The sequence below is a fragment of the Danio rerio genome, chromosome 8 (genome assembly GCF_049306965.1).
Source record: "Danio rerio strain Tuebingen ecotype United States chromosome 8, GRCz12tu, whole genome shotgun sequence".
Lineage (NCBI taxonomy): Eukaryota > Metazoa > Chordata > Actinopteri > Cypriniformes > Danionidae > Danio > Danio rerio.
This window is the reverse complement of record NC_133183.1, coordinates 20,684,939-20,698,228: the sequence shown is the minus strand read 5'-3', so window position 1 is coordinate 20,698,228 and position 13,290 is coordinate 20,684,939. Positions and strand designations below refer to the sequence as shown.

Genomic DNA, 13,290 nt, shown 5'->3' with positions numbered 1-13,290 from the left:
TTGTTGTGTGAGATACATTACCTGGAAGATTTTATTGGCAATAAATATGCAGTCAGCAGAATCATACATCATGTGAGCTGAAACACAACCTAAATCTGTGCAGGGAACTTGTAGCACCAGACTGCACATTTGACAATCCACTTATTAATATTTGTCTGGTGAAATAGTTTTAATCAATAAATATATCTCTTTTCAAGCATTATACTTTTTTTGTGTTAAATTGGTTTATGTCTGTTTTTAACAACCTTGTCGCAATTTTAAAAAGATACTACATTAATTCCTTATAAATAACTGAATAAATAGAACAGCAGTCACTTTATTATATATATTTTTTTATTTAAAATGCAAACTCAAAACATCATCTCAACAACATTTTAAAATGCTGTACATGAATGAATAAACAAATAAATAGTGCAATAGCGCATAAAAAACAATCAAAAATACAAATTGTATCAAAAATTCATAAAATTTTTTTAAAAATAACCAAAAATCTCCTCAAAACGGAGAATATGACTCAAAAATAATGACAATCCAAGTTCATTTCCTCAGTGTCAGTATAGGGGGCACGTTCATGATTGCTGTGCTTTCTGAGGAAGTCACGTGTGGGCATCTGGAGTCACTGCACACTGTTCATGATTAACCCTAAGTACAAAATGTACTAACACTGAGGAGAAGAAACAAATTTCACAAATATTTTCATACATTTTACAATATTTATACAGAACCATTGAAGGCGTAATCTGTATATTATTAAGCTAAAATAAGACATCTGTGTGCACATAAAATACAAATAATGACTTCATTCAACAATTCAGTTCCACAGTGTCAAGGGCACATTCACAGCAGAAGTCTTCTTGTACAATACAATTCTTTGGTTTCCACAATAAAATGCAGTACATGAATAAATAAATAAATAAATAAATAAATAAATAAATGATTCATGAGTTCACACTTAGATAATGCTCTTGCATTAAGTGCTTGTGCCTGGTGCTATTATTTAATTCACTTGTGTCACATGTCTTTAGAGTGTGGGAGGAAACCGGAGTACCCGGGGAAAACCCACGCGAACACGGGGAGAACATGTAAACTCCACACAGAAAGTGCCAACTGGCTCTGCTAGGACTTGAACCAGCGACCTTCTTGCTGTGAAGCAGCAGTGCTAGCCACTAAGCCACCGTGTTGCCCAATCCTAGAATTGAGGCGGAGGGAGAAAGGATGGATGATGGGGGGTCTTCCAAAATGAAGATGGGGAATGAAATTAGGCTGGATATTTATGTTAAAGTTAGAATAATCCGATTGGCTAGCTAATGATTAGCGATAGGGACCAGCTGCGGTCAATCATATCACATGCTCCTCTCCAAATTAGTTTGTGAAACTTCACATTTGTATCAAAAACAATTGTATCAAATTTATAAGATCTAAAAGAAAAAGAACCAAAAACCTCCTCAAAACAGACCATATGACTAAAACAAGAATAACGACTATCCACATTTATTTCCTCAGTGTCAGTATAGGGGGCATGGTCTCGAGCGCTGTGCTCTTTCTTTGCATGTCACGTTGCTTACGTATACCTCAGATGTGCTTGTGCTAGTTTTTTTATACAGAGGAAGTCGGGTGTAGGCATCTGGAAGGAGCTATACATCACTGCACAGTGCTCATGAACGTGCGCAATATACTAACACTGAGGAGAAAGATGTTTCACTAATATTTTCATACATTTTACAATATTCAAACAGAACCACCGAAGGTGTAATCAGTATATTATTAAGCTATGATAAGATATTTGTGTTCATATAAAATACAAATAATGACTTCATACAACAGTTTATTCTTATACATTTCTATACATTTCAAATCTGCCTGAACAATAGCGGCAGTTTCCTGGTAAAGATGAGGATGATTTTGCTGCTTTGGTCTTCACTGAGGAAAACAAAAGAAGAAAAAAGATGTTAGACATGTCCAGAATTTGTATATTTCACACTAAGATTGAACTAATCTTGTCTATGAACAGCCTCTTAAAGCTCCAACAATCAGCTGATAAAACAGGTAATGCAACAAGAAGATTCATCTCAAAGATGCAAGTTGTTGTGAAGTGGTTATATGTGGCGATTACTTTAGTAAAGCACCTTTATATACTGTATGTGTGTATGTACAGTTATCCTGAAATGTTCTCGTCTCAAATGTTTTCATTGTCACATTGACTTGATTTTTAGTTACATTATATTTGTATAAGGGTTTTCTAATAGCAATATTCTAACATTGCCTACATTTACATGGACATTAATAATCAAATGATTTGCCTTAATCTGAATAAGACCGTTTCAGCGTTCGTAATAGTCAAATCGCGAGCATACGCAATGTTAAGTTTGTATTATAATTGATCATTTGCATGCACTTCTGATGCCTGTGACTGTATTATGACCTTAAAAGCATTCAGGCGTAATAAATTGTACCTTTTCTAACTTTAACAACAATTCATTTGATTAAATTATTTTTAATATTCCGTTACTCTGCTCGAATACTGTTAAACTCGGAAAATAATATACCACTAACTCTATCTTTTTCTTGATTTTAGTTATAGATTGTTATGCTTGAAAATACTCACAACACATGCAAATAGAGAAATGCACTGCAAATATCAGACCACATCAAAAATGTGTCGGCGGACCCCAATTATAGAGCGTTTATTAGATTTTATGGAGATGTACTCCCACTGCAGAATCACCCTAATCGTTAAAATTGATCAAGTCATCTGATGGAATTGTAGTCATATTGCAATATATATCGCAAAAAATCGTGCAGCCTCTAGAGTAGTATGTTTCCTAAGGGATCAGTTGTATTTACCTTCATCTGGTCTTCATTCACACCTTCTTCATCCACTCGTGCTGCATGACCTCCTCCAGTGTCTCCAAATTGTGATTCAGACACTTTTCAATCAGATCACAGCACTCTGTATGAGGAGAAAGAGAGATGGTTAGTCAACACTATACCAAAGCTGACATTAATGAAGATATCTTCTGACATTTATGAGTAAAACAAGCTAGTGTAAAGTCCTGGAAGGCCGGTGTCTTGCAGAGTTTTCTTCAAACACTCCAAGCTAATCAGTGGCTATATCTCAAATCACCAAGTAAACTATTTGAGGGAGTAGCCTTTTTTAGTAATGTCCGAAACCATGGTGGAGGTTTTGAAGTGTATTTAATTCCCTCATTCATTTACATTAACTCCTTTGAGTAGACTAATGTAAGCAATGGAGTGTGACTTCAAGATAACTTGGATTCTTCAAGATAAGAGTTTGGAGGTAAACTCTGCAGGACGATGGCCCTCAAATTGCCCCTTCCTGAGTTAATATATATGGTGACATTAGGGCCACAGTTTGATTCTGTTGTGGACATTGATGCCTCACTCACACTACCAGTGACTTAGTAGGCATTTAAATTTATCAGTGTCTGTTTACTCACCGCTGGATATCTTGGGTTTAAATAAAAGGCGTGGTTGCCATTCATCTCTGGAGTACACTGGCACTTTTCCGTTCACCATAAAATACAGCAGGTGGCCGACGCTCCAGATGTTCCCCAAGACGATGATCCTTTGTTCTTCATCCTCGTATTTGCTAGCACAGCCGAAGTCAATCACCTTGAGCTCCAATGTGTTTGTGTTCACCAGGATGTTTTCAGCATGCAAGTCATTGTGAGAAATTCCATGGTCAAGGGAGTGCTGGATTCCCAGGATTAACTGGTGCAGCAAGCAGCGTGCAATTGGTTCCTTCAGCGTGTGACGTCGCTTTACAAAGATCCGCAGGGATGTACAAGGTTTGGGGTATTCCAAAACAAGTGAAATGAACCCTTCTTGATCAAACCACTCAAACATTTCTATCAGGTATATGCTCTTGGAAGGATCTTTCAGCATGAGCATAAACGCCACTTCTCTTAGTACTGGTTTGGAATAACCAGGCTAAAAAGAAAAAGAGAACAAGGGTTACTAGCTGTAGATGTGAAGAAAGATCGCCATTATTTAATGGATAAGTTCAACTAGACTTTCCTTCATGTTATTTCAACCCCTAGAGAAGATATTCTCAATGAAGATATTTTAGATTAAATCTGAGAGCTCCCTTATCCTCCACAGACAGTAGCGTTCCTTAGGCACTCAAAGTCAGTTTCAAGTGTAATCATACGAAGCTCCAAGAACACTTATGAAACTGTAAAAAACTTTGTTTGACCAATTCTTCCACATCAGGTCAGGGTGTGCATTTACTACCGGTAATAAGACACTTGCGTCTCGCTGACTCTGACAGTAAATCAAACTGCCTGTAGAAAATGTGCACCCTGACCTGGTACAGGAGGGAAAAATTTGTTTTGACAATGTTTTTGGCTCCTTTTCTTGTCTTTGAATGCTCCTGGACCATTGGTGTCTATGGAGGATGGGGGAGCTCTCAGATTTCATCTAAAGCATAGGTCTCAAACTTGATTCCTGGAGGGTCGCACCGGCTCTGCATAGTTTTGCTCCAACCCTGATCAAACACAGCTGATTCCACTAATAAAGGTGTTCAAGACTCTTTTGAACACCTCGATTATTAGGATCAGCTATATTTTTTCAGGGTTGGAGCAAAACTAAGCAGAGCTGCGGCTCTCCAGGAATTGAGTTTGAGACCTAAGCCCTAAACATTATTTTATTAGGCTTGAACATATTATTTCAGAAATGACTGGATTTTGCCTTTTAAAATTCAACTATGCAACAGTAATAGTGTCCAAACCAATAAAGAATGAAATATTGAGTGAAGTTTTGCAAACTTACTACTGATATGTAATGGTCACCGTGTCTCTTGCGGATCCTCTTGATGGCAACCTGCAAAGCAAATATCCAAGTATTAGTTTTTTACATATTATTGACAGGCTTGGATTAAGGGTACAAGTTACATAAGAAGCTAATTGTACACAAAGAGTTTTACCTCCTTGCCATCAGATTTGCGGATTGCTTTGTAGGTTACGCCGAAGCTTCCAGTTCCCAGAATATCTCCCAATCTGTAGAGACTCTTCATAAATACTGAAAAAAAAAAGAAGAGGTTAAGTGTTTTCAATTCTCTCACACTGATACCTTGAATGATCAAATATATTACAGTAGCATTTATAATAGTTCTGTTTGTCTCAAAATTGAATTTGACACTTTGTGTTTATGTCTTGTACATGACTTCCGAGTCCTGAAATCAGACTCACCTCTATTTGGTCCTGTGGCAGATGATGATTCCCCATTAGCTGTGTCCTGGAGCCCAGATGGTCCAGGGACAGGCTCTGAATCTGGATCTGAATCTGGATCTGAATCTATATCAATAGCAAACTGGCTCTTGCAGTTTCTAAGCTCATACCCTGGATTTGGAACCGGATCAACTGAATTCTGGCACCCAGATGCTCTAGGGACAGGCTCTGGATCTGGAACCAAATCAACAGTAAACTGCCTCCCAGGCGCTCTAGGGGCAAATTCTGGATCTGGAACCAAATCAACAGTAAACTGCCTCCCAGGCGCTCTAGGGGCAGATTCTGGATCTGGAACCGGATTAACAGTAAACTGCAACCCAGATGCTCTAGGGGCAGGTTCTAGATCTGGAACCGGATCAACAGTAAACTGCCGCCCAAACATTCCAGGAGCAGGTTCTGGATCTGGATTCAGATCAACAGTATTCTTGCACCCAGACGTTCCAAGGACAAGTTCTGGATCTGGATTCAGATCAACAGTAGTCTTGCACCCAGACGTTCCAAGGACAAGTTCTGGATCTGGATTCAGATCAACAGTAGTCTTGCACCCAGACGTTCCAAGGACAAGTTCTGGATCTGGATTCAGATCAACAGTATTCTTGCACCCAGACGTTCCAAGGACAGGTTCTGGATCTGGATTCAGATCAACAGTATTCTTGCACCCAGACGTTCCAAGGACAAGTTCTGGATCTGGATTCAGATCAACAGTATTCTTGCACCCAGACGTTGCAAGGACAGGTTTTGGACCTGGATTCAGATCAACAGTATTCTGGAGCCCAGAAGTTCTAGGCACAGGCTCTGGATCCAAATCAATCTCTACATCGTTTGTGTGTGGATCCCCCTGTGGTATTTGAGTCCCCACTCTTCTCCGTCTATAGCAGAGGAACGGCTTCTTTATGGCCTTCCACACTCTCTTGAAGAAAGCATGGATTCTTCTCCTCCTGCTGCCTCCTGTTTGAACTTCTTAGTTGAACAAAGAAAAAAAGAAAATAAAAGAGAATATTTGAACCATGACAATAAGTAAATGTATAGACATATATAAGAAAATATTCATGTTTCTATACGAAAATTTAAATAAACATTTTTTTAAAATTGGCCAGGCCAAGTGAAAAAATCTGCTTGTTAAGTCATGAAAAATATGTTTCTATGACCCCTTTTTAGTCATATCACACATTAAACTGAATTTGATATACAAATCATGCTGTTCACATCAGTCTCTAGATTTTTATGATTTTCGAAAGTATTACATCACTTTGTAAACGTTCATTATTACCATTTGTTGAGTCTCCCCATGAGCAATTCCATGCAAATGTCAGTTTTCACCAAAACAGTAAAACAGTGTTTGTATGTTTGTTTGTGTGAGCAAGTATTTAACAGTACTTTAAACATACTTAAAAAATGTCTGTCAATGTTTTCAAACTATTATATTTGATTTACCAAAGTTCCAAAGTGTCAATTTCACACGTCACATCCATAACGAAGCTCTTTCCTCATAAATGCAAAACTGTCAAATAAAATAAATCATTTTTGTTGTATAGAGAGGCAACTCTTATCCTTTTAATTAGCGTTGTTTATTTTGGCTTATGCAGTTGAATTCACATAATTTCTACAAAGTATGTTGTATACTGTAAACTCACTTTAGGCCTTTTTTTTCAAGAAACTTGATCTTAACATTCTGATGATTGTTGGGATAATAAAGAAAATCAATAATTTAATTTTGACTATTCCTAAAAACTTAGCACATGCAGAACACATTATGTATATACACACTACCAGTCAAAAGTTTTATTTGCTTTTGTTGTTGTTTTTTAAGAAAATGATTCTGTTCATCAAGATGGCATTTAATAAATGTAAAAAAAATGTTAAATCGATAAATATTTATAACAATTTTAAATAACTGCTCTCTTATCGTATGTAGTTTCAAATGAAAATATTACTCCAGTCATTATTGATTTCATTACTATTACATTAATAATAATAATTAATATTAGAGTAATTTCTGAAGGATTGTGTGACTCTGAAGACTGCAGTAATGAAGCTGACAATTCATCTTTAAAATCACAGAAGTAAATGATTAAATTAAACAATAAACTTTTATTGAACCATTATATTACAGGCAATAACAGTTCACAATTTGCACTGTATTTTTGATTAATGCAGCTTCGGTCAGCGGGATAAGCTCATTTTAAAACCTTTAAAAATCCTACTGAGCCTAAACTTTTGACTGGTAGTGTATTTTTGTGTGTGTAATACATTTGTTATTGAAATAAACACATTTTGCATAACTCTTGTAATCTTATCAAGTAAACTATTTAAAATGGCTAACATTTGATTCAATTAAATGCATGACATTTCATTATTAAAAAAAAAAACATGCTTGAGCATCATTTAGGGTCTGTCTGCCTTGTTTTTTGTCTAAAGGGACAGGTGGTACAAAATTTGGTGGAGGTGGCCACCTCGCAGTTTTATATGCAGGAAAAAGTCCAGTTTGAACATCTTTTTCAGTTTTAATTGGAAATATATTGTGGGTTTTTTTAAATTAGTCTTGAGTGTCTGTGTGTGTGTTTATGGGGGGTTTGAATAAGAGTATTTAGTTGTGGCTAGAAAGGCGGATGAATTCGGGACTAAACCGAAGAATATAGTGCGTGTGTGAACGCTGGGCATTTAACGCTTTGACTAGGCCCAAGTCTCCCTTTAGGGCAATTTACCTCAAACACAAATGTTCTGTTAAAACCCCATTATTATTATTATTTTTATTTTTTTGGGTTGGGGTTATGTAACGTCTCTTTTGTCATTTATACATTATTTAAATTTACTAATAGCTTTTCTTTCCCCAGTTTTTATCATTATTTTAAACCATAGACAACTTGAGTGTTTGCTGACAGGCTCACCGGTTGTTTTCTCCACATTAACAGAGAAGGGCTCATCGAGTGTCGTACTGGCATCAGACGCCGCAGTACATTCCTCGTCCATCCAAGAACAGAGGTTTCTGCAGAAGTCCATGTTTTCCAGCACTGGAGCCACCTCTCCGTTCACTCCTTCACCAAACACAGGTACTGTTGCTGCCATCGCGTGGACAACCACAGGCTGTGTCGCTTCACTCAGAAAGTCTTCGAGTTCACTCATGTGTTCGCTCGTAAAATAAGTCGACAGATGTTCGTTATCCATTAGATTTGGTGAAAATCTGTTAACACGTCCAAATAATGATCCTTACAGTAGCTTGGATGATCACTGAACTGATGTAAGAAATGTAAGTTATGCGAGCGTTTATGTTCTATTGAGTGACGTCACTTTTGGAATATTTCGAACAGCGTCTCAGGGCCTCGTGTTTTTTTATAAATATTCTTTAAGTATTACTCCGCTTAGACTGTTTTGGGGTCATTTTTATTGATTTATTCATTTACAATGTATCGTCGTAAACAATAAACAACAGTCCCTGTCATGGTCTGCCTCAGAAAAAGCTTGTTGAATAGCAAAACTGAAAAAAGGCATTGAATTGACAAGTGCTTGCATTAACAATCTTTTGACATGTGATTCTAACACAATATCTTTCTACCTATAGACAACTATTATCATTATTATTAAGAAACAGTAAAATATACTTAAAAAAATGTAAACACAATGCCAGGAAAGACAACTATGAGTAAGATATTCGTTACAAATCCAAGAAGTATATTGAGAATGTCAAAACAAAAGATGTAGTGAGGGTTCAGGTATGATTTGTGGCCTTTTATGTGTAATCTGTCGGTGGAATGGATGCGATGTGTAATTTAAAGGTAATTGAGGATCATTTCTCTAATTCATACAGCACAGTCTATTCAATTCAATTCATCTTTTTTTCTGTAGTGCTTTTATAGGTTAGATTGTGTCAAAGCAGCTTAACATAGAAGTTTGAGTAAGTTGAAATTGAAACCATGTCAGTCCAGTTTTCAGTTGAAGTGCGCTTTAGTTCAATTCAGTGTGGTTTAATTTTCACTGCTGAAAGTCCAAACACTGAAAAGCAAATCCATCGATGCGCAGCTCCTCAAGTCCCAAACCAAGCAAGCCAGTGGCAACAGTGGTGAGGAACAAACTTCACCAATTCGTCACCTTAGAATTATAAGGTTCTAGCTGACATTTTTGTCAAAATTGAGTTATTGACATATTCCTATTAAATGACAACTTATTTATATTATGGGATGCTTTTTATGTTGTTTACATTAACACTTTTTATTTAAAAAACAAATGTTACACACATACTGTTTGCTTTATGGAATGCAAAAACTTTGAAGCTTAATATCTCAAAATCATTCAGAGCGCAGATACTTTATAATTTCAACATTTACATTTACATTTATCATTTAGCAGACACTTTTATCCAAAGCGACTTACAAATGAGGACAAGGAAGCAATTTACACAACTACAAGAGGAACAATGAATAAGTGCTATAGGCAAGTTTCAGGTCTGTAAAGTCTAAGAAGGAAAGCATTAGTAAATTTTTTTTTGTTTTTTTTTTTGAGTACAGTTAGTGGTATATCCAGAGAGGCAATTGCAGATTAGGAAGTGAAGTGGAGACTAAATAGTTGAGTTTTTAGTTGTTTCTTGAAAACAGCGAGTGACTCTGCCGTTCTTTATTGAACAATGTGTTTATTGTTTTTGATTACACAAGACAGGTAACAGAAAAACACAATTCCATTTCGTCGCAATTATTTCCCACCCCAACAAAAGAACATCACTCTCTTCTCCCCTATACAAATACACAGAATTCTCTTACAAGAGACAATTTAAATGCAAAACAAATATAGTTTGGTACCCAAAAACCAAGTATACATTACTGTACTTTACACATAAAAGTTACGTTATCCAACAAAACAAAATGAAACACACACACAAAAATAAATAAATAAATAAAAACACTATACTTAGTTACACTTCTTGTAATAAATGACCAATATTATTGTTATTAATGTAGTAATTAAACGGCTTCCAAATTTCTTCATATTCATCCATTTGGTTTTTAATAAAATATGTTACTTTTTCAATGGCCATACACAGTGCCATGGCATTAATCCAAGTTCCAGTAGATGGTGGATCAGGTCTTTTCCAGCGATCATTCTTTTAGCTTGTAGTATAGCATAATCTATTAATTTGTGCTGCTGAAGATTTAGTTTAAGGTTCTTTGGGTATAAATGTAGCAAAATCATTTTTGCATCTAGTGGAATATTCAAGGGTACAATTATCTTTGTAATATTAATCACTTCCACCCAAAAGTCTCTAATAATGTTGCATTCCCAAACACAATGCACACATGAACCCTGAGCCTCTCTGCATTTAAAGCATGTATCAGGAATATTTTTATTAAACCTATTTAGTTTGACAGGAGTTAAATAAGTCTGCATCAACCAGGTATATTGAAGTAGTTTTAAGCTAACGCTCCCTAACTGTTTCTGAGAATTTTTACAGACTTGTCTCCATTTATCCTCAGATATATCCTCATTCAATCCCATCTTCCAAATTACAAGTTTTGTTGTTGATGATTCAGTAGACCCTGATACAAGCCAGTTGTTAAAAACTGATATTAACCCTTTATTATTGCAATTCTTGGTAATTAATTTTTCCAAAATGGAAAATACTGGCAAGTTTATTGATGTGTTCTGCCTAGAAAGAACAAAACTCCTTATCTGTAAGTATTTAAAGAAATGCTCTTTTGGAATATTGTACTTAATAGATAATTGCTCAAACAACATCAACGTTCCCTCCTCTAATAGATCACTAATTTTGCTTAATTCCTTTTCAACCCACAACCGGAATCCTGAGTCCTTTGTACCTGGCTGGTTTGAATAATGCGTTGCCCCAAATGGGGCTATACTGGGATAAAGAGTCAGCTATTTTCATGTACTCTCTAACTTCATACCATACTCCAATCATGTTACAAACTATAGGGTGCGTGGTGACTGTTTTTAGTTGTTTAAAATGATCTGAATATATATACAAATTTAAGGGTAACGCAAAATCACATGACTCCATATCCACCCAGGATGGTTTATTTCCGGAGGAAAAATAAAACATTATTGTTCTTAATTGTGCAGCTAAATAGTACCAGTACAGGTTGGGACATTTTAACCCTCCAGTGTCAAATGGAAGATAAAGAAGAGAAAGACGAACTCGAGGGCATTTGTTGTTCCAAATAAATTTTCTGAATAATGAATTAATCTTTAAGAACACTCCAGCTGGTGGCGCCAAGGGGATATTTTGGAATAAATACATGAATTTAGGCAAAATATTCATCTTCAATATATTTATTCTTCCTATCAATGAAATTGGTGAAGATAACCATCTCTCCAGATCTTTAGATGTTGATTCCATTATAACATTATAATTTGTAGAAATTATATTTTCTAATTGTGGGACAATTTTGATACCCAAATATGTAAAGCTGGGTGATATTTTCAAGGTAAATAAATGTGATGTATTTGGACAGCTATCTTTATCAAGCAGCAATAATGATGACTTTGATGTATTCACTTTATATCCCGATATGTTTCCGAATTGTTTGATCAGGTCTAAAAGTGCTTGGAGAGAGGTGTTTAATTGTTTTAGAAATAACACCGTCATCAGCGAATAAAGCTATTTTATGTTCCTTGCCACCCATTTTAATCCCTTGTATATGGTTGTTAGCTCTTACGGCTATTGCTAGTGGTTCTATAGCCAAGATGAATAAAAGTGGGGACAATGGTGAGCCTTGGGGGCAACCTCTTGTAATATTAAATGGCTCAGAAATCATCTCATTGGTTAAAACTTCAGCCATTGGGTTGGAATGTAATGATTTAATCCAATGTAAAAAGGAATTTCCAAATCCGAATTTATGAGAACGTCAAAAAGATAAGCCCATTCGATCCTATCGAAAGCCTTCTCCACGTCGAGCAAGAGAAGAGTAGTATCCTTTTCCTCTTTTTGGCTATGTACAATACTTAAAACACGTCTTACGTGAAATCCCTGCCTATTCTTAATGAACCCGTTCTGATTATCACCCACAATGCCCGGAAGTACAGTCTCTAGTCTTTTTGCCAAGATTTTACATATTATTTTTGTATCTGTGTTTATGAGACTAATAGGTCTCATATTTCCACACTTTGTATTCGGTTTTCCTGGTTTTGGTAAAAGAATGATCAAAGCCTCTCTCATAGAGTTAGGAAGACAGACACTAATATAACATTCTATATACATATCATAGAGTGCCTTAACCATTTTAATCACTGAAATGTTTATATAAGTCGATGGGCAGGCCATCAGGTCCTGCTGTTTTACCACCTTTTAATGTTTGTATAGCCTCCATATTTTCATTTGTCGTAATATCACCATCTAATTTAATTTTAAGTTCTTCAGATATTTTAGGAATGTTGAGATTATCAAGAAACGTGAGGGGCATCAGTCGTGGCCTTACATTCAGAGCAATTAATTACGTTAGTTTCGAAATGTTTTATTAATTTCCAATGGATCTACAGTCATGTTTCCATTTTCATCTTCAATACTAGTAATTGCTCTTTCTAACTCCTGTTGTTTCATATGCCAAGCAAGAAGTCTGCCTGGTTTTTCTCCCTGATCGTAAAATTGCTGCTTTAATTTTAATAAATTGGCCGCTGCTTTTTCATGTGTTTTTTCATTTTGGTCTGCTTGTAGACTTTTTTCCTCGAGTAAGCGAATTTTTATTTCAAGTGTTTTATATTTCTCCTGTTTCTCTTTTGACTTCCTGCTCGTATAGCTTATAATTTGTCCTCGTATAAAGGCTTTAAAGGCTTCCTATCTGATTATAGCTGATGTTTGGGTATTGTTATGTTCAAAATAATCATCAATATGTTCCCCTACAAATTCTAGAAATCCTTTGTCTTGCATCCAGTGTATTTGAAATCTCCGTTTAGTACAATTATGAGAAAGCTTTGGTTCGACATATGTCAAAGATACAAGGGCATGATCTGAGATAAGAATACTACTATATTGACAATTTCTGATACATGAAATTAGTTCAGCTGAAATCGGAAAATAATCTATTCTTGAGTATCCTTT

The 13,290-nt window shown here is 35.8% G+C and overlaps 1 protein-coding gene across 6 annotated transcripts; it reads right to left on the bottom strand.

Annotated features, from left to right (window-relative positions):
• Positions 1 to 339: 339 nt before the first annotated feature.
• LOC137496295 (uncharacterized) lies at positions 340 to 10,811 on the bottom strand. Of its 6 annotated transcripts, none has more exons than XM_073910221.1 (8): positions 8,138 to 10,811; positions 5,994 to 6,209; positions 5,211 to 5,936; positions 4,946 to 5,040; positions 4,792 to 4,842; positions 3,459 to 3,951; positions 2,845 to 2,950; positions 340 to 1,920 (listed from the first exon to the last, which is right to left on the bottom strand). In XM_073910221.1, exons 1-7 carry the CDS (start codon positions 8,412 to 8,414, stop codon positions 2,862 to 2,864), a joined length of 1,947 nt encoding a protein of 648 aa, XP_073766322.1. In that variant the 5' UTR covers positions 8,415 to 10,811; the 3' UTR covers positions 340 to 1,920; positions 2,845 to 2,861. The 6 variants fall into 6 exon arrangements, with proteins under 6 accessions (XP_073766322.1, XP_073766324.1, XP_073766323.1 ...); XM_073910223.1 differs by having other exon boundaries at positions 5,211 to 5,879; XM_073910222.1 differs by having other exon boundaries at positions 5,994 to 6,206.
• Positions 10,812 to 13,290: the final 2,479 nt, after the last annotated feature.